Raw genomic sequence first — 26,658 nt, 5'->3', positions numbered from 1 at the left:
TGCATTATTATTTGACAACTCTGAATAAAGTCTTTCTTGCGGCTCAGCATTCCTCAGGGTTGATCTTTGTAAAGAAATTTTAATCCTCTCTTTGAGTTTCTGAAGAAAAAAGGCTGTCATGACTCCAAATAGTTCCGTGTGGCTACAAGCCAGAAAAGCAGATGACCGCCTTAAGTCTTTATTCCATGGTATAAAAGAGAGCGCAGAGGAGGGTTCGGCCAATCAATTATCTGCAAAGGGACACCTCAGGGCCAGCGTGGCGACAGAGGAGCCATCTAGGGCTGCCCAGTGACAGACTTTAGTGCTCTGCACCAGGAGAGCACCATGGTGTGTACTGAACAGCCAGTTCTCTTGGGACTCTGATGCCTAAGATGGCATAGAATATTAAATTTAAGAATCTGAAATTGCTAGGAATGTGATATAGAAAGTAGGAGGACTAAAATTATTATTACTATTTCAGATTATTCTAGATTAAACATTAATGTAAGATAAGAATTAAAATTCTTGTTAAGAGAAGAAACTCAAAATAATTGCTAGTGCTTTGTTTATCTGTAACATCTTGGAGTTCTTTTAGTTGCCAACTTTCACTAGCAACTTACAAGAACAAAACTGAAAGCTGGGGGAGGTAGGATAGGAATACATATGCTTACGCTGTGGGGATAAGGAACGGCTATTAAATTTAGTAGCAGTGACATGGTCTCCTCTTTGGGAAAATTTGGCAGTGAATGTGTCTCCTGGAGAGGCAGTCAAATTACCCACTAGTGAACCAAAGCAGATTCAAAGTGGAGAAAAAGCTTAATTGAAATAAACACCACCTTTACTCAGGCTTATGGGAGGGGGAAAAAGATATGATAAAAGAGCAGCCAAAATAAACCAGATAAAATGTTCAACTTGCTTTTTCTAGAGTCTCATATTGAGGTCAAAGAGCCTGGTATTAAATAAACACAAAGAAAATCTACTACGATACTGATAATCAGCCCAACATAAAATTGAAAAATTGATAAATAAATGTTTGAGTTTCATTAACAAGGTGATGATTATAATGAAAACAACAACACCAATAATATCAATAACAATAGTTATTTAGTTAACGAACACCTGCTAAGAGCCAGTACTAACTGCTCTAGCAGCTTGGTCAATTCTCTACAGTACAGTACAGTATATAAATAACCTCATTTCATAAAGGGGAAATAAGGAAAGAAGACAGGAATTTTTATCAAAGAAAATAATACATACTACCTATGTTTTTCTCTTCATATATAGATGATAATTTAAGTGCAGCTGATAGACTTTTTCTTAATTATTACCAGAATATTTAAATATTAATCTCTTCTTGATCATTTAATTCCATAAAGACATGCTGCCTATCATCACAAATTAAACTTTATGCTCTATAATTAAATTGGTGACTTTTTTTTTTTTAAGGAAAGAAAGAATAGGTAAGAGTTGGATTTAATCCAATTTTCTTTGAACTTACAGAAGGATGAGAAGAGATCGAATGGAGTCTGAAGAAAAAACGCACATACATCTCACGGAATATCTGATACAATTTGTAAGGCTCATGGTATAGAAAACAAAGTGGTGCAACTGAAAGAAAAACAATTGGTAATATTGCAAAATTACTAAATTTAAAAAATTGTGAAATATAAAATAATAAATCAATATTTTGTTGTAATCATAGTCATTCATAGACAAGTTTAGAATTATGGATAGCTTTGGAAAAGCTCTTTGGAAAAGAGTGTTTATTCACATGTGAAAAGTTCAACAGCCATTAAATATCATAAAAAGGGGTAAATTATAAACTATTGTAATTCCAATTTCACAGTAGACTAGGAATAACATAATGGAATTATATAAGGCTATTAAAAGTTCAAAGTAACTTTAGAACACTGCCTAAAATCACACCTCTTTTTTTTAACTGAAGTAGTAAGAAAGTGATAGACGATTCAGTTTCACTTGAGAACTCAGGCTGCTTCAAGATTTTTAACGTGGGGATTCAGGTAAGTACACTGTAAGATGATTTGTGACTTTTACAACCATGGTCTTCCCTTAATACAACTTGAAAATAAAAATTTTGAGAAGTGGTTTTCCATTCTTGGTCCATATTGGCCTATCTCCATATGAATCAGGATAGCTTTCACCAACTTAAAATAAAACCATCTTCAGGCAATGATTTCTTTCCCTAGTGAGCGTTAAATTGAGTTTTCCTTTGTACAGCGTCTTGGCACTGGAGCACGGGGGAGTCAGCTAGCTTCTCCACAGCTGATGTCAGAGGCGCTCATTTCAGAGGCTGACTTCACCACGTGCCACACTGACAAACACGGTCCCGCTTCGCATCTTCAAGCTCAAGAACTTTAGGCAGCATAACCACACGTGTAATTGGAATGCAGACACAAAAACTGCATTAAATGTTAAGAAAAAATGCGTTCCTCATAGGTAGAAATTTCAAAGGCTATAAACTGGGCAAATCTGAAGTTGTGGGGCTGTATATTCTGTCAGTCATGCCCAGAGTGCAGGAGGCATTAGGTAAGCAGGGAAATCAGTGGGGCCAGTTTAGTTCTCTTCTTTTTGTCAAAGTAAAAGGAAAATGGTAAAATATTTTTACAAGAAAATTCAATTAGTTGGGAAAATGGACAAAGCATGTATTACCAAGGGATAAATTTTCAAAAACTAGCATTGCAAGTGAAAAATTTTACTTCTTCTGAAGGGCAAAAGAAACAAATTATTTTCAGGGGAGTCAATATCTAATTATATATATATAAAAACTACTTGTAAATATATAGAAAAAATTATACACAAAGAAATTCAAAAACAGAAAAGCATGTCCTCCCACTTTAAAACTAAATTTTAAAAACTCATTTTATTATCAAAATAATTGGCTGCTTATTAAAATAGCCCAAATTAGGATATTACATGTATTTAAAAAGAATAACTCAGTTCTAATTACAATAACAACCTAAGAAAAGGCATTGGCCGGCGCCGCGGCTCACTAGGCTAATCCTCCGCCTTGCGGTGCCAGCACACTGGGTTCTAGTCCCGGTCGGGGCGCCGGATTCTGTCCCGGTTGCCCCTTTTCCAAGCCAGCTCTCTGCTGTGGCCCGGGAGTGCAGTGGAGGATGGCCCAAGTGCTTGGGCCCTGCACCCCATGGGAGACCAGGAGAAGCACGTGGCTCCTGCCTTCGGATAGGCAACGTAATCCGGCCATAGCGGCCATTTGGAGGGTGAACCAACGGCAAAGGAAGACCTTTCTCTCTGTCTCTCTCACTGTCCACTCTGCCTGTCAAAAAAATAAATAAATAAAAAAAAAAGAAAAAGCATTGTGATACACACACATATTCTCTTATACAGGTATGAAATGGAAAAGCCTTAGTCCATTAAATATCATATGTAAAAAATCTTTTACATGACTTAATTTTTAATCTTTTTTATGAAAGATTTTTATTTATTTGAGGGGAAGAGTAACAGAGAGGCAGAGGCAGAGAAAGAGAGAGAGGTCTTCCATCTGCTGGTTCACTCCTCAAATGGCCACAATGGCTGGAGCTACACCGATCTGAAGCCAGGATCCAGGAGCTTCTTCCAGGTCTCCATGTGGGTGCAGGGGCCCAAGTACTTGGATCCTCCACTGCTTTCCCAAGCCATAAGCATAGACCAGGATCAGAAGAGGAGCAACCAGGATATGAACTGGTACCCATATGGGATGCCAGCACCATAGGCAGAGGCTTAGCCTACTATGCCACAGTGCCAGTCCCTTAATTTTTAATCTTAAGTATCTGTGTCTGTTGGGTTTTTCCATAAATACAAACTTAGCTCATTATCTTCCTAAATATTTAGATACTTTACCATAGGAATTTATTTATGAAATCATAATATACACCTTACAACAAAACTTTATTAACTTATCTATATGGGAGAGTAGAAGTTCAAATGAGAGAAAAGTTCAGAAACAATTTAAAAAAGATAAATATTATAATTTTAAAGAAATACAGCAACTAAAACTGAAGTAAAATACTAACTGGAATTTCTTAGGAATAATTTGTAATTATTCTAGCATACCGGTTCTAAAATAAGTGGCTGCTGCTGAAGTATTTGTGGATGCTTAAAATGGTTTTCCAAAATAGTATCAATAAACACTATGTCAAACATTTTGCACCATCTGTTTCCTTAGCAAATGTTTTCCCCTTGGGTATAGAAACCTTCACCCATGTAAGTGACCGTAAATGCCAACAGGCAGAGTGAGCATCAGTACTGTATTTTGCTAGAAGATTTAAACCTTCCTGACATCAAGTATCCTCCAGATGACTCAATCAGCACACCTTCTAAAAACTATTGACTTGAAAACTTCTTGCAGTTAGAATAGTAAAATGGAAGAATAAAAGGGCTTACATTTTTATTATTAGAGGCAAAATTTTATTCTTAACCTTTTTAAGTTTTCTATTTTAATTCCTCATATATTTATAAAAGAAGTATGCTGAAAATCCCTATAACATTATAGATTATGTTATAAAAGTTTGGTTGCTCAAGAACATGGGGTGTACTATAATTCTGTGACCATTAAGGTAGCGTAAAGTAAAAATCCCTGGGTATTTAAAATTGTTTTAAATAAATTTTTATTTATTTAATTAATCGAAAGGCAGAAAGATGAGGAAGGAAATGGGGAGAGAGGGAGGTAATGAGGGAGAAAGGAAGACACAGACAAAGACACAGACACACACACACACAAACACCCATTCACTGATTCACTCCCCAAATGCCCTCATCAACTGGTGCTGGGCCAGGTCAAAGCTGGGAGCCAGGAGCTTAATCCAGGTGTCCCACTTGGGTGGCAGGGACTCAGCTACTTGAGCCATCACCTGCTCCTCTGGGGGCACATTAGCAGGAAGATGGGACTTGTACCCAGGCTCTCCAATTTGGGGTACAGGCATCAGAAGCCACATCTTAAGCATCTACGTATTTTGATTCTTCTGATTCGTATGCTAGCTCTGAGAGTTTTATGTCAATCACCATAACTATCTGATGTGAACACTGACTTGCTTTTTCAAAGAAAAGGTTAATTTATTGCTGATTCTTGTTATAAATGTAAAAAACTGACGTATTTCTGTTTATTCTTAAAGGCAGTAGGAAGATATAATGAGGCTGACAACGTTTAATGAATTTATACATAACATATGAAAATTTAAAAATTAAGTGGCATTAAGGTGTACAGCATTCTTCTGTTTGCTAATCTTTATTATGCTTCTTGCATTGCTCATTAAAAGGTGAGACCCAAAGGGCACGCATGGTCTGAAGCCCTCACATGCATTTTCCTGAGCATGAGTGGATCCTGGAAGGTAACCGCTGCTGGGCAGGTGGCCATCATGGAGAAATGATGAGGTCAGTCTCAGCATGGCCTTCCCTGAGATCCTTTCTGACTAACTGCTTTTAAGAAAGACTTAAATGAGAATTAGTTCAAAAAGGTTAAACAACTTGATTTCACCCTAGTTAGAGCTTACTATTAAGGTGGATCTCTATTCCATTGGATTGGAAAATGATAAGCCACAGAACAAATTTCACAGTATGTTCTAATTTCTCAAACAGTAATCACCTACATAATTATGATAATACTTCATTTTTAATTTTTTTAAATTGGACATATAAATAAATAGTAAACTCAATGCTCTAAAATGTTAATAATAACCTGGTATGTGTGTGGGTGATGTAATATAAAATGTGATCTTTATGTTTAATTTTCTAAATTATAATAAAAACAATGAATATATTAAAGTCCAACTTACCATACATTGAAAATCCATGAAAAGGGATTACACCTAAAAAATAAAAGTAATATGCCCCCTGATTATTAAGTAAACTTTAAATGATTAAAACTGAAAATAGATTTTCTAGTTTTTCCTTCAATTTTGTTCATGAATGTCAGAAAAATTGAGTGATCATAACCAATAAAAGGGTTTTTAATACCTTTAGGAAAGCAAACTAGAAACTTCCAAACATATATCCAGCTACCTTTTTATTGATAATGTTGAAAAATTAAAACTCTGAATATACATAAACAAAAACAGGATAACAACATAATAAGGCAAATCACAGGTCTAAGTTTGAGAACTAATTATAACAGTCTCAAGAAGGCCACAGATATGTTCCTCCTCACCAAACTTCATCATGTACATTAGAATCCAGTCTGTTAAAATGCACTTCTATAAAACGTCACTTCACAGAGAACACCAGGACTGTTGAGTGAACTCACTAAAACATCACAGGAGGCGGCAGGAAAACCATACCAATTCAGTATAATATTTGACCAGAGTTAACATAGGTACACAACCTTCTCAAAGAAATAATCAAAGCCTAACTTGGTGTGCTAAACATCTTCACATTTGAAACGAAAAATCAGAATTTGTACAGCTAAACTTCAAAACAGAAGTCCTGTAGTATATACCACGGTACTAAATCAAGTTGCAAACGCAACAGAAAAGAAAGCCGAAAGTTTACTTTTTTGAAAAATAATACAGAAATATTTTATTTAATGGACATATTCAGAGGTAAAAGCTTAGTGTCGGCACATCACCTAGAATCAGGTCTAATAAATGACAGTTCAGTCTTGGTTTAAAATATGTCCAGTGATAGAGGATGCATTAATTCCCAATGCAACCCATTACAAGTCTGAGCTGGTTTAATTTGCTGGGAGTAATTTCCCATACTAGCTGGCTCCCTGTAATCCTTACTATCCCTAGTTCTGACTACAGAAGTCACACAAAACAAGGTTCTTTTTATCTCCTTGGAGTATGCAAATCTTTCAGAAATGTGTGCTCACTCACTTCCCCCCTCGCCATGAGGTTTACTGCGCTAAGACTTTATGAACATCTTTAATTGTTTCCCCGATGAAGTGGCCTCAAGTCACTTCCCTGTCTTACTTCCGCTGGATAAGCTGCAGGTCCCCACAATCCTTAAAGTGAGGTGACTAAAACCTCTAAGCATTTTGTTCCTCCCCACAAACACTTCAGCCAAGACAGCAGAGGAGTATATTCTTATCTTAATTACATTCCTTCTTTGGTGAACCATTCCAATTGCAGATAATCCTGTATTCTCATTCTCTTATCTGACATATTCCTCCTGGTTCCACATTACTGGGAAATTTGATAAGTACACTCTCCATGCCTTCATCCAAAGCACTATAAAAATGCTAAACAAGACAGGGTAAGGAGATAACTGCCTAGGGACTGTTTCTGTATTGGTGTCAATTCATTAATTGGCACCTATTGTGTTAAGTGAAGAGCAGAGATTGGACAGCAACCAGACTTGGTTGGGTCCATCTGAATCTGCCACTCAAGAGATCTGTGTGCCTTTGGGTAAGTTTCTTAACTTTTCCACCTTCAGTCCCCTCCTGTGTAAATCAGAGATAATGACACAACCTACATAATACGATGAAATGAGATGATGGCTGTAGTGTAGCCATTAATAAATGCATAGTTTAGACCTGTAGTAAGTGCTAATTGTTGACATTAAAATTCAAAAATGAGTCATTTCTTTACTGTTTCTAGAAGTAACTTGATCAAAAACACGTATGAGGAAAATCCAGCTGTTATTCTAAGCGAAGATGCTTGGCCAATCACGCACATTTTGTGCAGCTTCACTACTGCTTGTCTAAGATTCACCAGCTAAATGTTCAGGATACACATTTTCCTATCTTCCCCTGGCTTCAGGCACACAGCACACATTTATGTTAAGCAACTCTGGCTGGATTCCCTGTTGCTTATCAACTGTCTTACTCCTCTTGTCTGATTAACCACCCCATTCTTACAAAACTTTCCCATTCTTCAAGTTTTTAACGTCCAATTGCAGAACTCACCTTCCCCTCACTAGGAGACTAGCAATGCCAGGACACGAATCCTCTCACGTATCTGTTCTTCTTATTTTTTCTGTTTTCTCCAAGGAAATGGGTCCTTTTTATTTTTCAGAGCAAGCACCTTCATTTGTGCTCTGAATCCTCATTCCTTGACTTTGACAGCTGTTGTCAAGCTATGGTCAAGTCTAGACAACGTTTATGTGCTGCCTGGGAGCTAGCAATGGCTTTTATATTTTTAAAAGATTATTTACAAGAACAACAAAGAATAGAATGGCACAGAAACTGTGGTAAGAAAAGCTTGAAATAGTTACTATCTGGCTGGTGACAGAAAAGGTTGCCAACCCCTGCTCTGGAATCCCATCCCATCAGCTTCCACCTTCCCTCTATACGCCATCATTGCACAGAGATGTAGTAAACCTCTTTGTCAGACCTTGCTCCGGGAACTGGAGGTACAGAAAAGTAACACTGAAATAGTGAATATTTATGGGGGCTGGCACTGTGGTATACCAGGTAAAGCCGCCACTTGCAGTGCCAGCATCCCATATGGGTGCTGGTTTGAGTCCCAGCTGTTCCACTTCTGATCCAGTTCTCTGCTATGGTCTGGGAAAGCAGTAGAAGATGGCCCAAGTCCTTGGGCCCCTGCACCCATGTGGGAGACCCAGAAGAAGCTCCTGGCTCCTGGCTTCGGATTGGCCCAGCTCTGGCCGTTGCAGCCATCTGGGAAGTGAACCAGTGGATGGAAGACCTCTATCTGTCTGCCTCTGCCTCTCTGTAACTCTGCCTTTCAAATATATAAATAAATCTTTTAAAAAATAGTGAATATGTATGTCAGTAGTGATAAGTGCATGAAGAAAAGTAATATAGGGGAGGGGGACAGAGAGCCCTTACTGATGAAAGAGCCACGGATGCCATGGAGGTGAGAATCACCTGGGAAGGGGTGACCTGGAAGCCCCGAGCTTCCTGTGATGATTGGCATAAACGGGCAAGGTTTCCTGAGGCCAGCTGGCCTTGCACAGCGATGGGATCTGCTGTTTACTCCTACTCAAGGAGCAAGAGGGGAAAGGGATGGTACTTATCCTATCTTCAGTCTCTCCTATTTCGCAGCCAAGAATATCCTCATATTCAGTAATAATTTTAATAACAACAATAATAATCACATCACAATAAAATCCATTTCATTTTCAGATACTAATTTTCCATGGCACAAGTCACTAATCTTCCTCTATTTCCAGAAGCCAAGCTTACATTCAAAAAACAACCATATTCACTTCGTTTACTTCCTCATTCTATATCCCCAAATGCCTGCAAACTGTTTCCATCGCAGTGACTCTAAGTTCTGATTGCTAAATCCAGGGGTCTCCTCTCTTTGCCTGTATCACCTAATAGCCTGACAGCACCTGAAAGTCCCTTCTCAAACTTGAGGCATGTGGCCCTGAAGCCCCTAAGCAGACCAGGCTCCTGGTCTCTCAGAAACCTCTGCTGCTCACGATTTTGTTTTCGCTTGATTTTGCTTTTGGCTAGTTATCTGCCTTCCTGACTTCTTAAAAATGCCTACCCTCCGAGACTCTGTCATACTTGTTTTCTTTCTCCCTCTACCAATATTCTCATCATTGACCAGTAATCCACACTTCCAGAGCCCGGGATCCTGAGCCTCCCTCTGAACTCTATTTTTGTAAACGAGTTGCCACTTCTGAGTCATTTCATTTAGGAAGGAAACCTTCCTTACCCTCCAGTTTCCCATCAGCCCTTACACCTATATGTGTTTAGGATTATGTCCCTTTCTAGTGCCATCAGGCTATGGGTACTTAACACTTCAACACAGCCTCAGCAGATCCGTATGCACAACTCCAACCCTACCAAAGTGATGGCCACCCTATAGCTTCTGGGCATGGAACAGGGGCTGTGGGTAATACTCCCCTGCACCTCCAGCCCTGTCCCTGCCCCACCCCTTCAAGATTTCCTCCTAGAAAGACCTCTCTAATCATCCCCTACATCCTATCCACAAGCAATTCATTAATCAGCATCCTTGTATGGGCTCACGTGCCCTCACTCCTTCTCTCTGCACTAAGAAACACCATGCAATTTGGGTTCTACCACTTTCTACCTATAGACCCTGGCAAAGCTACTTAACCTGTTACCTCATCCAGAACTGTTCTTAGATGAAGGCAAGGAGGCTTGGGATGAGGGCACTGCACAATGGTCTTCCTCTGGCGGTATCCCCTCACCAGAGCCTATGCCTCTCCTTTCAAGCTACATCCCAGGTACCCAAGACTCTGAAATTCCCAGCCCAAAGGCCTCTAAGCCAGCCCCCAGTCTTGCATGCCTCTTTGTTGGAGACATGATCCTGATGAGCATATATCCCAGGGCAGAGAAGAGGCCAAAGGGTAGCTCTTTGTGGAAAGCATGCATGGAGCCCAGGTGGGCAGTAGAGCCACAAATGGGAAGCGGGTGAGGACACCACAGGGAGGGACTGAGACGTCTGAGAATCCAAATTTGAACCTGGTCTTCCAGACTGTTACGATGATGTATGTGTGAAAGCAAGAAAGCAGCAGGCTTCATCAGTTTATTAAAGTCCTTTATAAGTTAAATATTACTATAAAGTAAGCAGGCCCCCATTTGCACTCCTGTCTTGGAACCTACGAAAGTTCGGAACAGAGCTGGGGACAATACCAGTGAGGCACTGAGGATTCTGTCAGATATCTGAGTGGCACAATAGTTGATACAGTGTCATTACTTAACAGATGTTATTTTCTTTCCCTGGTCTTAATGTTGTATAATGAATTTTATCATTCTCTCTCCCCCAACAGAATAAATCCTTCGAGTACAGGAACTTTTTCTTAATTTTCTCCATCCCAAGATAAACACAATGCCCAGAATATTCGATACTCATTAAATGCTTGCAGAATGAATATATGAAGCCCTACAGAATCTGCATTTACCACATTTTTTACCATTTATCTCTTTCCTTATTGTCAGAGCCCAAATTCAGGCTTTGAGGAACTCTTCTCTACCATTCTGTAAGAGTCTGCCAATTGGTATCCCTTCCTCTAAGCTCTCAGCTCTCCAATCAACTTTTTTTTTTTTTTTTGGACAGGCAGAGTGGACAGAGAGAGATAGAGACAGAGAGAAAGGTCTTCCTTTTCCATTGGTTCACTCCCTAATGGTCGCTGCAGCCGGCGCACTGCAACTGGTGCGCTGCACTGATCCGAAGCCAGGAGCCAGGTGCTTCTCCTGGTCTCCCATGCGGGTGCAGGGCCCAAGCACTTGGGCCATCCTCCACTGCACTCCCGGGCCACAGCAAATTGCTGGACTGGAAGAGGAGCAACCGGGACAGAATCCGCCACCTCGACCTGGACTAGAACCCGGTGTGCCGGCACCGCAGGTGGAGGATTAGCCTAGTGAGCTGCAGCGCTGGCCGTCTCCAATCAACTTTGAAAATGCCTCAAGTTATCTTCTGAAAACATTAGTGAGACCATGAAAAAGACCTCTCTCTCACTGTTTTCTACTGATTATTCATGTATCCAGCAATCTTTACTGATCCAGTTAACTAATATTTAAAAAAACCTACTCTGTATCTTCTAGAAATATTAAAAGGAATATGACATTGACCCTGTATTTATGGAATTCACATTCCAGCCTTGTAAGACAGGCTAAATGACTACAGAGTAGAATTCAAAAACCTTTGATCTAACCTTAAACATTCATGATTATGCCCTACAGCCTGAGAATTATCTGCCTCTCCTTTGAAATACCACCTGACTGTATACCCTAAGCTAGATTACTTATCACAATCAGAACTCATCATGCCCTTTCTGTATCCTACTTAGCCCATCAAAATCTTAGTACATTCAGCAACAACCCCGGGGGAACACTTTCTGATCTCTTAATCATAATTAAATGCTCACTCTTTAATGTTCTCACGGAATTTTGTTCGTATTTCCAACAATATGATTTCAACATATTTTGTGTTATAATTAGATGTTGAGCAGATTGTTCCAGAGGACAGGAAATGTATTTTATTCATTTTTCTATGTATCTCATGGTACCCTGCACATAGTTGTTGATGAACATATGTTTGCTGAATGAATAAACTGTGGATAGATGGATAAATAGAGAAGCAACAAGAGAAGTGTTGGTTTCTAGTAGACCTGAATTCTATTGTGGGGTTAACAAAAACCAGCTGGGAAACTTTAGGAAGGTCATTGAACCTCCTGAGGGTCAGATACTTGTGTGACACGTAAAGGGACAAAGATTAGCTGTAAAGTATTGTTTGACTATAAAATCTGGTGTTATAATTATGTAAGCAAGAGTAAATGTGGAAAAATTTGTGAGACTTAAAGAAAGCTATACACATGAAGAGCTTCCAATAGTAAGATTCTTTAGCAACTTAAAGATCCTTTGCTTTCTAGAATCTGAAAAAATTAAAAACCAGATTACATTCACATTCAAGGTCACATGGATTCTTAACTGACACTCTAGTCATCAGCTGCAGTTCCAGGGAGCACTTAGAAGGACAGCTCAAAGATCATCTTTTGTCAAGTCTTTCAGTTTTTTATATCTTCAGTTAAGTCTCTGTTACGATTTTAAAGATTTATTTGAAAGGCAGAGTTAGACACACACACACACACACACACACAGGGCGAGAAAGAGAGAGAGAAAGAGAGAGAGAGAGAGAGAGAGTTTCTATTCCCTGGTTCACTCTGCAAATGGCCACAACACCCAAGGTAGGGTAAGGTCAAAGCCAAGAGCCTGGAACTCCATCAGGGTCTCCCACGTGGGTGGCAGCAGTCCAAGGACTTGTGTCATCTTCTGCTGTCATCCCAGTAACATTAACAGGGAGCTGGACTGGAAGTGGAACAGCTGGGGCTCAAACTGGCACTTATAAGGGATGCCAGTCATGCAGGCAACAGCTTAACCCACTGTGCCACAACACCAGCCCAGGTTAAGTTTCTTCTTGTGAACACCCATCTTTTTCTACCTATCCCCTGTGCTGCTTCATTTTATTTCTTTTACTTATTATAGACTTTTTAAAATGATTGATTTATTTGAAAGGCAGAGTGACAAAGAGAGAGGGAGAAAGAGAGAGAGGAAAGAGAGAGAGAGAGAGAGAGAGAAGAGAGAGAGAGAGAGAGAGAGAGAGAGAGAAGAATTTTCCAATTGCTGGTTCACTCCCCAAATGGCTGCAGTTGGGGCTGGCCCAGGCTGAAGTAAAGAGCCCAGAACTCCATTAGGGTCTCTCATTTGGGTCTCATCTTGGGCTATCTTCTGCTGCCTTCCCAGGCACATCAGCAGGGGGCTGGATCAGACGCAGAGCAGCTAGGACCTGAATTGGTGCTCCAATATGGGATGCTGGCATTGCAAAGCAGTGGCTTAACCTGCTGCACCACAGGGCTGGCCCCACTGATTATAGACTTTTAACAAATATAAAAAAGTGTATCTGTCTTTCCTAACTTCGCTACAATAAACATGTTGACATGAAAGAAAATAAAGATGGAGAATAAGTTAATAAATCTAAGGCATATTTTGGAATCTTACTGAAATATATCTAACATCTTTCTAAATATTAAATTTCAAATGAGATGCTATTCTACAAAATACCAATTTTCTCAGTTTAAAAATATTTTTGACTTCCTCTGCTAAGCCACTGCAGAAACATTTCAACAAGTAGGTTACAGAAATGAAAATCTCGCTGTCATTATTTCCGTCTTCCCCAATGGGTTATTACGCATCTCCTAGGTGTAGGAATACCCAAGTCAGGACAAGGCATTTTTAATAAGGAAGCTTACGATGAACGAATTAGTGAACTGCCCGACAGATAGAAGGAATGTGTGTATTCAGATGACTTGTCTTAATCACACTCTTACTCTACATTTCCCTCAATTCTGAAGTCTCAGCCGCTCTTTAAGCAGCTACATCATACGTTATTTGAAGCAAGACATTTCATACTGTGCATCATCTCCAGCAGCCAGCACAGCAGCTTCTACAGGTGAGATGCTCAGTATATGTTAAAGATGGCCGATGGAGCATTTCTAAGTATAATCAGCCCTTACAGACAAAAACATTAAAGTACACAACTCACACATTAGAAATTAAGATAGAACATAGGAGGTTCCTAAGAACTCATGATTGAAAGAGTAAGTGACCCATAAAGTCAGGCAGACAAGAATTGAAATTCATACAGGATCTGAGTATTTCTGGCAAGTTACCAACCCTCTCTGAACCCCTATTTTCATTCCTGAAAATGGAAATAAACAAGACCAACTTCACTGGGTTGCACTAAAGCACACAGAGTTCATATTGAAGTGCTGCAGCATAATGTTTAGTAGACAGTTGACGCTGAATAACACAGCCATTTTATGCTTTCAGAGGGGAGAAGATCACTTTTAAGTATCAGCTTAAACCTAAGAAAATCTTTTTTTTTCATCAGTACTGGATAAGGGGACACTTCAGTTTAGCTAAGATTAGCCAGGGTTTAAGGCTTCCCCAAAAGGCTACATAATCCACTTTGTCAAGAAAGAACAAAGTCAAATTCTGGCAAACAGAATCAGGAGGCACAAGAGGCAGTGAAAAATCCATTAACACTCTAGTGTGCATACCACCTAGAACATTTCTTTGATCTTAGACGTAGTCATGTTCTTGGCCAGTTTTGCAAAATCCCTTCCTTTGCCTCTCATCGCTTCAGCCTTTCAAGGGTCAAGTTTCATTCACCTGGCTGCCACCCAGCACTGCTTCCAACAGGCATTAGGATGCATGAGACACATCTCATGAGCCCTCAAAGTTCTACAAGTCTGCTATGAATAATTATTTGAGATCCTAGCCTTTCCTTAAGCATTTGAAGAAGTCTAAAATATTGACTGCCTGTTACATTCAATATAAATAGCCTAAGCAATGTTTTAATGGGGCCTTAACTAATCTCAGAATGGTGAACACTGTCAACAAAAATAAATCTTGAACTAGATGGGATATAAATAGCAAATATGACACATAAGATACCCCAAATATTAACACTCTTTGCACTTACTATATATTCTCCCCTCATTTCCTGTCTCCATTAATACTTAGCATTTGTAGGTGTACCCTAATTCTTGCATCTGATTCACTTCAGTTTCACCTCAGTTTAAAGCAACTGCAGCACTCTGTTTAGGATTACTCAGTAGAGTTTATCTAATCCATTTGTTGAGATGGTCATTTCCTCTGTTTATTCTCATTCCACAGGCAGTATGCAGGTTAGTAAGAATAGATATTAGGATTTCCATAGTATTTCTGAATCTGAACTTCAGACTATGACTTTGATACTCTGCTTTACTACTTAAAATGCCCTGAAACGTCAGAACACTACCATATTTCAATATTTATCTGTAAATCACACTTCAAAGAAAATTTTAGTGAAGTTTTTAATTTATGTTGAGGGTTATACTTCAAATGACCTGTATATGGGTATTATGAGATATTTTAGATTTATTTAATTGCTACAGAAGATAAAGTACATAGCTATTTATCAACTTGACATTTATAAGCGTATTTAAGATGACATTCTTTTATTATTTCTTCCAAGAGCCTTTCCAAATCCTTGTGGTAAGGGTCTGTCTTATGTATCGTAGGATGTTTAGCAGCAGTCCACTCCCTCCCTGACTTATGACAACAAAAAGTGTCTTCAGACATTCCCAATATCCTCTGGTATACGTGTGTGTGTGTGTGTGTGTGTGTGTGTATAGGAATTACCTCTGGTTGAGAATCACTGCTCTGGGACCTTGAAACTTACCTTCCCAGTGATAACTAGCAATTAATTATTTTATCTGGTCTTACAGGACCCAAATGGAATTAGCAAATATGATGACTATTTATCACTTGTAATCAAGTTGCGGACAATCTGTGTGTATTTTCCCTGGAAGTCTGTTCTTCTTGGTTCTATTCTTATTCCTCTATGTTCTTCTATGTTAATTCCATCACTCATTTCCTCAGTCATTCAATAACATTTTCTAAGCACAGACTTTACTAGCACTAGGTATTGCATATGCTTTCATAGTTCCTCTAAACTATTAAGGTCCTTGTGCTCTTACCTCAAATGACACTCTAATTCTACCCAATAGTCAGGATGATCTTTTAAAAGTATAGCATTAATCAGGAATTGGAAAAGAGATGTTACTGAGAAAAGTGACAAAAGGTATTACCAAACTTTGCCCCTCCCATAAGGCAATGGTGAAACTGGAAAAAACTTTACGAATTATTTTTTTTTGAACTTTGAAATCCAGTAATTCACAACCAGGGGGAGGCTGAAGGGAAAAGAATCTTGGTAAGAGAAAGTTGGGGAATTTTGGTTTCCTAGCCTACCATCCCCTATTTTCTAAGTTGGCTGTAGGCTCACATTCCCAGTGAAGCTTGGTGGTGCCAGATCTTGCACTTATTTGTTTTGACTTGTCTAGTAGGTACCTGAAGGCCTGGCCCAAGAGCTTACAGTTGTTTCACTGGCCTTGTCTTAGAGCTTTCTAAGGACTGAAGCAGCCTGGCAAGCTGCATTTGTCAAAAGCATTTAAAAGCAAATATGCTAGGTACAGCCATCTGGGAGAAAGAATAACAGATGGGGCGAGCACTAAACAGATTGAAGAGCCTGGGAATGATGAGCCTAGGAAGAGAGCTACCTGGGGGAATAAGAGCTTTGAAAAGCTCCAATGTGTATGGAGGAATCTAGAAAAGACCTTTTAGTTCTCACTGAGTTTTAGGCTCTGTTTAGGCAGGAAGTTAAGGCTAAAGTAGACCTGTATGTAGCCTAAATAAGCCTTGAATCTGTGTCTACCATTAAGCCAACCTGAAAAAGAGTTTTAAGACTTGTAAAAAATTTTTCATTCAAGATTTTTTTTCAAAGAAAGAGATCTCTGTAAAATCACTAGCTGACCATTAAGCTAATGGAACAGAGAACTAAATGGGCACAAAACAGAGAATACCTTTATAAAAAAAAAAGTTTAGAAAACTCACTAAACAACAAACAAGACTTCTGGGGAGGGGCCAGTGCTGTGGTGTAGCAGGTAAAGCCACTGTCTGCAGTGCTGGCATCCCAAGTGGGCACTGGTTTGAGTTCCGGCTGTTCAACTTCCGATCCAGCTCTCTGCTGTGGCCTGGGAAAGCAGTAGAAGATGGCCCAAGTCCTTGGGCCCCTGCACTCGTGTGGGAAACCCGGAAGAAGCTCCTGGCTCCTAGCTTCAGATAGGCGCAGCTCCTGCCACTGCGGCCAACTGGGAAGTAAACCAGTGGATGGAAGCTCGCTCGCTCTCGCTCGCTCTCTCTCTCTCTCTCTCTCTCTCCCTCTCCTTCTCTCTCTGTGTAACCTGAATTTCAAATAAATAAATAAATCTTAAAAAAAAAGATTTCTGGGGATACTGGAAAACTGACTTCCACAGTTACATTATAATACTAAAGATATTCCATTTCCAACAATTAAAAGAATTATGAGCATGAAAAGAAATAGGGAAGTATAGTCCATTAACAGGAAAAGGAGAGATTAATAGAAAGTGGCTCTGACAAAGTCCAGCCATCAGACTTCCTAGAGAAGCCTTTAAATCAACTGCCTTTCCATCCGACCTGTCCTCACCTTGTCAGCCTCCACTTGGCTCACTGCACCAGTCAGTCCCCCTGGCCATCCTGGAGCCTTCAGCCTCCGAACATGCTGTGTACGCCCTCTGGAATGCTCTTCTAGCGTTGCATGGCTTGCACTGCATATTTTGGTTTCTGTTCACATTCTACTTCCTCATTCCTGATTACCTTATTTAAAACAGCGAGGTCTTCATCAATTTCATACACACTTTCTGTTCCTTTCTTTATTCACTACATCATTCTCTGAAATTCTCCCTCTCTCTCTGTCCCTCTTCCTCTCTCTGTCTCTCTCCTCCTCTCTTTCATATCTCCCTTCCTAAAATCGAAGCTCTTTGGCAATGGATACTTTGTGTTATATACTACAGACCACCCACTTAGAACAGCAAGTCAGGGCATGGCTCAACAAATATTTATCAAATGGATAAGGGCAATTTATCCATGTTTAACAAAGGAGAAAACATGAGATGCTTATAAAATTCTTGTGAAATTTTTCTCATCAGCTGTTTAATGAATCTGGTACAGGAATTTACCCACTGATGACACCTCACATGAAGTGAGACAGTGAAGACTAATGTCACTACAGCCTGTCACTTCCATCTCAGGTATGTGGGGCTGGTAGTGAGAAAACCTCTGCCCTGCTGTTAGGCACCGGCCTGATCAGGGACTGAGTGTCAGTGACATGCAGACAAGCCTTGGTGTGGCCCCTGGACCAAGAAAGCTGGCCAGCTTGGGTGGTAGGACTGGTAGGTGTCCTTGAGATTTCAAAATCATACTAACTTTGGCAAAGGTTGGAAAACAGGGCACCTAATAAAAAACTCGCTTATTATTACATAGGGTAAAGGAAAAAGGAACAGAAGACTACTGCTCTTTGTCTCTTCTTGTTCTACAAATGCTCTAGCATGTTCTAAAACAACTTCAGAAAATAAAGAACTCTGAGAATTCAATTTATGTACAGCTGTTATCTTATTAAGGCTTAAACTTTTTATTCTGGATATACATTTTCATAGACTCTATCAAACAAAGGTACTTCAAGAAGGTCCCAGAAAAATGGATTTAGAAAAATGGCAGCTTCGGCCATTGAGGCCAACTGGGAAATGAACCAGCGGATAGAACCCCACCCCCTGCCCCTGCGCCTCTCCTTTTTTCTCTGTGTAACTCTGACTTTCAAATAAATAAATAAATAAATAAATCTTTTTTTTTTTTTTTTGACAGGCAGAGTGGACAGTGAGAGAGAGAGACAGAGAGAAAGGTCTTCCTTTTGCCGTTGGTTCACCCACCAATGGCCGGCGCACCGTGCTGATCTGAAGGCAGGAGCCAGGTGCTTCTCTTGGTCTCCCATGGGGTGCAGGGCCCAAGCACTTGGGCCATCCTCCACTGCACTCCCTGGCCATAGCAGAGAGCTGGCCTGGAAGAGGGGTAACCGGGACAGAATCCGGCGCCCCGACCGGGACTAGAACCCAGTGTGCCGGCGCTACAAGGTGGAGGGATTAGCCTATTGAGCTGCGGCGCCAGCCAATAAATAAATCTTAAAGAGAGAGAAGCTGCGCAGATCCAAAGGCAGGAGCCAGGAGCTTCTTCCGGGTCTCCCATGTGGGTGCTGGGGCCCAAAGACTTGGGCCATCTTCTACTGCTTTCCCAGGCCATAGCAGAGAGCGGGATCAGAAGTGGAGCAGCTGGGACTACAACCAGTGCCCATATGGGATGCTGGCACTGCAGGTGGTGGCTTTACTCTCTATGCCACAGTGCCAGCCCCTGAAGTACTCTTATATGCAGCTTTTACTTTTTCAATATATTGCCACTTTTTCCTCCTTCCAGAAGACACCGTAATGAACACAGCAAAAATTTTATGAGGAATTAGAGTACAACTAGGGAGAATATTGGTTCTGAAGTCAGACAATCTGAGTTCAAAGCCTATCTTTGTCACTTACCACCAGTTGGGTAAGTTAATATTCCATGTCTCAGTTGCTTTATCTATAAATAGGAATATCAACGACTGCCTCATAGGGTTCCTATAAGGATTAAATAAGTTAATACACATAATGTACTTACCACACTGCCTGGTATATAGCACTGCTTGGAAAATGTTAGGTGTTGCCTCTCCAACTACTTGCTACACTGATTATAGCAGCAATACATATTTTTGATGTCTTGAGCTCATTATAAAATCTTTAAATTATAATATTCTACAACCTAGTAATGCCTTTTTATAGGATCACTGGTTTTTTTGTTTTTTTGTTTTTTTTTGACAGGCAGAGTGGACAGTGAGAGAGAGAGACAGAGAGAGAAAGGTCTTCCTTTGCCGTTGGTTCACCCTCCAATGGCCGCCGCTGCAGCCGGCGCACCGCGCTGATCCAATGGCAGGAGCCAGGATCCAGGTGCTTTTCCTGGTCTCCCATGGGGTGCAGGGCCCAAGCACCTGGGCCATCCTCCACTGCACTCCCTGGCCATAGCAGAGAGCTGGCCTGGAAGAGGGGCAACCAGGACAGAATCCGGCACCCCGACCGGGACTAGAACCCGGTGTGCCGGCGCCGCAAGGTGGAGGATTAGCCTATTGAGCTACGGCGCCGGCCTAGGATCACTGGTTTTTACATCTAATGGTCTCAGACTGATTTGCTGGAATGCACTTCGATGCTATTTTATAGTTTTTATATTTTTCTTTGTGAGATCTCTGATTTTCACTTCCCATTATTGTTTATCATTTTTCATATTTATTTCAGCCTTGCTCTAGTTTCAGGGAGCATAAGAATAGTAAACCAAGTTGTTAGACATGTGTATTCAGTAAGATCGCCTATGTTCTAAATTAAGTCAATAAAACACCCCTAGGAATATGGATAAAGAATCTGAGTTCTAGATATCTCTTTTGGCTATTCAGAGGTATTATATTTTTTCTTTAATCTTAGATTAAAAGATATGAGAAAATTAAATTTCTAGGGTGATAATGTAGTAATGTCTAAATGTAAATGTTAAAATTAGTAAGCCTCTAATATTTCAAATACTCACTCCATACCTAATGCATGCTAGATATTGGAGGAATAAAAATGAATGATATGGTACTGAACTTCTAGAAGCTGGAAACTTTTAGAGAGAGAGGAGAAAGTACAAACAATATAGAAAAACAGACCAAGATCTACTAACGATTTTCACACTGGATACTGTGGGAGCCTGGAGGAAGGGTTAACTTAACTTGGAGATTCAGCAACAGTTCCTTGAAGAGGAGCACATTGGAACTGAGCCTTGATGGCAGGCACGTGGAGAGAGACTGCATGGCTGTTCTACGTGTGGGAACGGGAGAGCTAACGAAGTAGGAAGCTTAGTGCTTTGGGGAGAGGACATGTGGGTCTTTAAAAATTCATGAAAAATGTATCATGAAAAACTATGCATTGATATTTCTTGTACCAAAATAAACTTTAATTCCATTTTCCATAACTTTTTAGATACCTTTGTATAGCTCTGTGTGAATAAAAAATAACTTGAAACTGCTGTGATTAGAAAACTGAGATGGGCAAAGGTGAGAAACAGTCAGTAAACCGTATGGAGACTCGCAAGTCCGCATATTCAAGAAGCTTGGATGTCACTGTTAAGAGATGAACAGCCATTAAGAAAACTGAGAAAATATCAATTTTCAGATTTTCATTTTAGATGTGAAACTCACAGAGCAGTGGAAAGACAGCAAAGCTAGGAAAGGCTGGAGAGCGAGGGACAGGTAGGTGACCATTGCGATTAATAAGCTAGAGACAGTAATGCCTGAAAGAGGGCAAGGCAGCCGTCACGGGGAAGGGAGAAGACCCAAGATGTGTTTGGAAGACATATTTGGAATGTCCTGGTGACTTATTAGACGAAGGGCATATAAGACTGAGAGGAACCTAAGGTGACTGACTACCAGTTTCAGGCCTTAAGTTATCAGGTAGACAATAATGCAATTAACTGAGAGCAGAACAGGCATGTATCTTGTGTTTTATTATTTTAATTCACTTTTGTTTTCCATTTTTTCTTTTGGGGAATGCGTTTAGGAAAATAAAATAATGAGTTCAGGTTGGGACATATTAAATTTGAGGTAATTACAGAAAAGTTGGAAATGAAGCTGAAAATTTTAAAGTAACTAACAAATGGAACTAGGGGGGCAGACAGAAGTCCCTCGGAAAATTTGTGAAAAGAGGAGAAGCAGAACAAGGGTGAGTTGCTTAAAGAGCACAGAGGCAGACAGCCCATGAAAGAAACTGGGATGCTACAGGAGAGAACACTGCCTTGAAGGCCAGGAATGAGTATCCGACACGGTGCTCAACGAAGTTACACACGTTCAGTAACAGCTACGTTTTCTAGGCACTCACTGCAAGGTGGCTACTGTGCTGTTTTATATACCAAATCTCATTTAATCTATTATCCACATGCTATTGATGATTTATCTGAAGTTCAATGAAGTCATGTAACTTACCCAAGGTCATAGGGTGAGCTGGCAGAACTGGGATCTGAACCCAGGTCTGCTGGATTACAAAGCCCATGTTCTTAACTCTGCTGAAGTAAAAGAACTTCTTCAGGATGCAACTTAATATCATACTAAGGATTGCTACATATTGCTTTTCCAAGAAGCATATCTTAAAACTGTCTAATAATATTAAATAACTAATGAGGTCATTACATATTTGATCACTTTATATCATCAAAATAGATTATTTTAGTGATGTGTGTTCATAATTTTTTAATTTCATAAATACCACGCTCGTCAACTCAGGAAAACAAAGTGCAATACAAGGCAACCCACTCAACTGATTAGAGCCCTACTCTAATAAATCCCAAGGAAAAGTCCTCATTGGCCTAATCAGTGTTCTTCAGAGAAAAGCTAAGCACCCTGGCCTAAGACAGCTAAACCTACTCAGCTTTCTCACAAAATGTAACATTGGTCCCAAAAAGAACCAGAGAGAGAGTAAGTGTAGTTAGTACAAATCTACCACAAATGTAGAAAAAATATGTGAGATACACATTCTATGAAAGGTTATTTTACATAACAAATTATTATCTTTTTAAAGGTAGACAAAAGGTGACATTTCTATTATGAAAAATGTAATTTCCCTATTTCCCACTAGAGGAAGCAATAACATTACTCTTACCATTTGGTGGATAAAAGACGGCATATTCTTCTAGTCCTATTTTTCCTATAAGAGAAAACCATAGAGGGTTTCAGTGTGATTAAGTAAAACACATCTCTAAGAATGAACGTGAGGCAGTTAAGTCCCAGCTTCCTACTAACGCAGACCTTGGGAGCCAGCAGGGATGGCTTAAGTAGTTGGGGTCTTGTCACCCACCTGGGAGACCTGGATTGAATTTTTGGCTCTGGGTGGCAGCCCCAGGCTGGGCTGGGGAGTGAAAAAGAGTTTGGGAACACTGTTTCTCTCTCTCACTCTCTTGCCCTCTCAAATAAACATACCTTTTAAAAATATTATACAAAAATAATTTTATTCTGTGAAAGTGCTAATATTACAGTAATTTTAAAAGTGACTATACTCTGATCTTATTTCATGATATGGAGTTAATTTGAAATTTTTGTTAGCCAATCTTTTGATATTAGCAAACTTTCATCAATTAAAATCAATATAAACTTAAGTATAAAATAATCAAAAGAAAAATGATTTCAAGCTACTTAAGCACTTAAAAGGAGCATGTATTTACAAACAGAATTATTTTGCTTATTATAAATAATTCTAATCTATTCGTTAAAGCAAACCTTAAGCTTTCAATATCTCATTAGTTTATATTTTTATGGAATGTGCTGAAAAGTTAAAAATTAAATGCTGTTAGCTGTGTGGTAGTCATATTTTCTGAATCCTAAAACAATTCATATGATCTGACAGTAGGGCTATATGTGAAATCCGAATTGTCCCAGAAAAGCAAAGTGTATTCACCACAATTAAATGTTAACAGAGGTTTTAAAAGTAGCTTTCTCTCAACGAAAGAGACACAGAGACAGAGATGGAGAGAAGAAGGAAGGAAAGTATTATATATATATATTTTTTTAACTTTTATTTAATGAATATAAATTTCCAAAGTACAGCTTATGGATTACAATGGCTCCCCCCCCCATAACGTCCCTCCCACCCGCAACCCTCCTCTTTCCCTCTCCCTCCCCTCTTCCATTCACATCAAGATTCATTTTCAATTCTCTTTATATACAGAAGATCAGTTTAGCATATATTAAGTAAAGATTTCAACAGTTTGCACCCACATAGAAACGCAAAGTGAAAAATACTGTTTGAGTACTAGTTATAGCATTAAATCACACTGTCCAGCACAGTAAGGACAGAGATCCTACATGAGGAGTAAGTGCACAGTGACTCCTGTTGTTGACTTAACAAATTGACACTCTTGTTTATGGCATCAGTAATCACCCTAGGCTCTTGCCATGAGTTGCCAAGGCTATGGAAGCCTTTTGAGTTCACCAACTCTGATCATATTTAGATAAGGTCGTAGTCAAAGTGGAAGTTCTCTCCTCCCTTCAGAGAAAGGTACCTCCTTCTTTGATGACCTGTTCTTTTCACTGGGATCTCACTCATGGAGATCTTTCATTTAGGTTTTGTTTTTTTTTTTTTTTTTTTTTTTTTGCCAGAGTGTTTTGGCTTTCCATGCCTGAAATACTCTCATGGGCTCTTCAGCCAGATCCGCGTGCCTTAAGGGCTGATTCTGAGGCCAGAGTGCTGTTTAGGACATCTGCCATTCTATGGGTCTGCTGTGTATCTCGCTTCCCATGTTGGATCGTTCTCTCACTTTTTTATTCTATCAGCTAGTATTTGCAGATACTAATCTTGTGCTTCTTCCTGGTCTCCCATGAGGGTGCAGAGGCCCAAACACTTGGGCCATCCTCCACTGCCCTCCCAGGCCACAGCAGAGAGCTGGACTGGAAGAGGAGCAACCGGGACTAGAACCCGGCACCTATATGGGATGCTGGGGCCACAGGCGGAGGATTAACTAAGTGAGCTATGGCGCCGGCCCCTATTCTATGTTTTAAACAATACTAAATCCATGACTGTCAGAATCACTAGTAAGTTTTATGCATGACTGATTTTTGTTAGGAGTGGTGGCAAAGAGGAAATGAAGCATAAGAAATGTGAGCGATTTAGATTAGGTTGGAGACAACAGGACTGATCTTGTGAGTTAGGAAAGAAAGGAATAATGAAAAATAGATGAATAGATAGAAAACAGAATCAGGTTTCGAGAGGCAAACAGAATCCTTTAATCACGTGGTTTATAATCCAGACTTAACCATGAAACGTTAGGGTATGTTTGCTAACTTTTCTGGCACAGGCTTTAAGTGTTGAACAATTCAAAGAGAAAAATTAACGAAAGGATGGTGGACATGGTGAGATATGGGCTTGTTATTCAAAGACCTATGATTCTGGGTGGGGGTAGAGGAGTGGGAAGCCTTCCATGTGCATATACAGAATACATGGAGACTAGAATGAATACAGTGTTGTGGAATAATCAGGGAAGCCAAGTTAGCTGGGTTAAGATATGATTAACTGATAAAGGGCCTTACAATCCTGAGTTTAGAGGTGATAGTTCTACTACCAATTTTCCAGTAGACTATGTTAAACAAACAAGTTCCTATGAGTTCAATTTAGAAGCAACAGAACTAAGAAAATCCCACACTGGGGAGAATTGGACTCCAGCACAGGTGATGTGCCCTATCCGAGGACAGGAGTCGGAGCAATCAGATGGGCAGGCCAGACTCTGGAGAAACACTTTATTTCTTCATCAAAATAGAAGAATGACTTTTCATAAAAGGGTAATGAGCTTTCAGCCTTGGGGAGTCACAGGTTAATAAGAGGGAAACGGGGCTGGTGTCTGGCCTGACAGTGAGAAGCTGCTTAGGATGCCTGTGTCCTGTATGGAAATATCTGGATCCTAATCCCAGCTCTGCTCCCAAATTAAGTCCCTGCTAAAATGCACCCTGGAAGACAGGTGATGTTTCGAGTACTTGGGTCCCTGCCACTGTGTGGCAGCCCTGGATTGAGTTCCTGGCTCCTGACATTGACCTGGCCCTGTCCCAGCTGTTGTGGACACTGAGCATTCAGGGAGTGAACTAATGGGTGGGAGTGCTTTCTGTCTCTCTTTCTGATAAATAAATAAACAAAAAAATTTAAACAAAGTTCAAAAAAAAAGTAGAAAAAGCAAATCCATGTCATTAACTCATGTAAGAAAAGAAAAAGTCAAAAAAACAAACACGACAAAAGAGCAACAGAAGAGAAAGAAAATGGGGAATAAAAAGAAGGTAAACTGAAATGCTGCCTCAGGGAACCACTGAACTGGTTTGTGACAAGCTTCCTGGCCACTGATGTTAACGTGAGAGAAAGAACAGCTACCGAGATGATCTAAGTAATTCAGAATAAAAACTTGGCCAACAACAATAAATGGTGTAAAACAAACATCTCTGGCATGATTCTGTAAGTCTTAAAAAGAATATTTCTTTATTGTAATTAAAACTTTACCTCTTATGTATGACTTCGGTGGTGAAGCACAGTTGTATGCAAAGTGACCCAACACTGATGTATCACGAGAAAAACAAAGTAATACCTGGGTATAACATTGGAAAAAAAACACAAGAGGTTAAACACAAAACAAGGAATTAAACACTGCTATAAAACCAGATAGTTAATTACTATCTCCTACTTGGGAGGCACTGAGGTGGAATTGTTTAAGCTCAGTAAGGAGCCTTGCAATGGGAAGTGTGCCCTCTACTGGTATACCTATGGGAAGTGCTACAGGGTATGCCAGGCGAGGATGGCCAAAGTTCTTCCATAGATTTCTTGTGGTTTGCTACCTTAAACTTTTAACAATAGCAGAAAATACATGCTGCTAACTACCAGCTGATTCTTTTCTTGTGTTTTCTATCTGAAAAATAGAAAAACCTGGAAAAATGAAGCAGATGAGCAATCTGTACAAAGACCCTAGGTCACAACAGTGACATCGAGCAACATGGGAAGTGCAGGAAATTGGAGCTGGACTCACGCTGGGATTCAGGAAGCAGCTGGGCATGTCAGGGTGGGAGGGAACACAACTATGGTACTTAGAAGAATTTGCAGCAGCACTACGACAAGCAGTCGCCCTGAACCTGAAGCAGGTACAGTGTGGTAGCTCCGACTGGAGATGAAAACAGGCAGGGCAGAAAGTCAGCATCAAAGTTGTCCATTAGGAGGAAAGAGATTGCTAACACCAAGCTCGAGTTTTGGGTCAGAAGTATAATC

At 40.0% G+C, this 26,658-nt stretch overlaps 1 protein-coding gene across 8 annotated transcripts in view; it reads right to left on the bottom strand.

The window, feature by feature from the left end:
- The window catches only part of TBC1D19 (TBC1 domain family member 19), a 177,439-nt gene that overhangs the window by 12,329 nt on the left and 138,452 nt on the right, over positions 1 to 26,658 (bottom strand). For 5 of the 8 annotated variants that reach the window (XM_051842268.3, XM_051842305.3, XM_051842295.3 and 2 more), the window contains 4 exons: positions 25,903 to 25,987; positions 22,531 to 22,575; positions 5,772 to 5,804; positions 1,478 to 1,587 (listed from right to left, as the gene is read on the bottom strand). In XM_051842268.3, coding sequence (XP_051698228.1) covers positions 1,478 to 1,587; positions 5,772 to 5,804; positions 22,531 to 22,575; positions 25,903 to 25,987 — 273 coding nt within the window. Of the gene's footprint in view, positions 1 to 1,477; positions 1,588 to 5,771; positions 5,805 to 21,857; positions 21,938 to 22,530; positions 22,576 to 25,902; positions 25,988 to 26,658 lie in introns of all 8 variants that reach the window. The other 3 variants (XR_016229836.1, XR_016229834.1, XR_016229835.1) reach the window with 1 other exon arrangement.

Source organism: Oryctolagus cuniculus, chromosome 2 (genome assembly GCF_051225735.1).
Source record: "Oryctolagus cuniculus isolate XC-2025 breed Fujian yellow rabbit chromosome 2, ASM5122573v1, whole genome shotgun sequence".
Taxonomy (NCBI): Eukaryota; Metazoa; Chordata; class Mammalia; order Lagomorpha; family Leporidae; genus Oryctolagus; species Oryctolagus cuniculus.
Note: the sequence above shows the minus strand (reverse complement) of the source record. Positions and strands in the feature narration are given on the sequence as shown.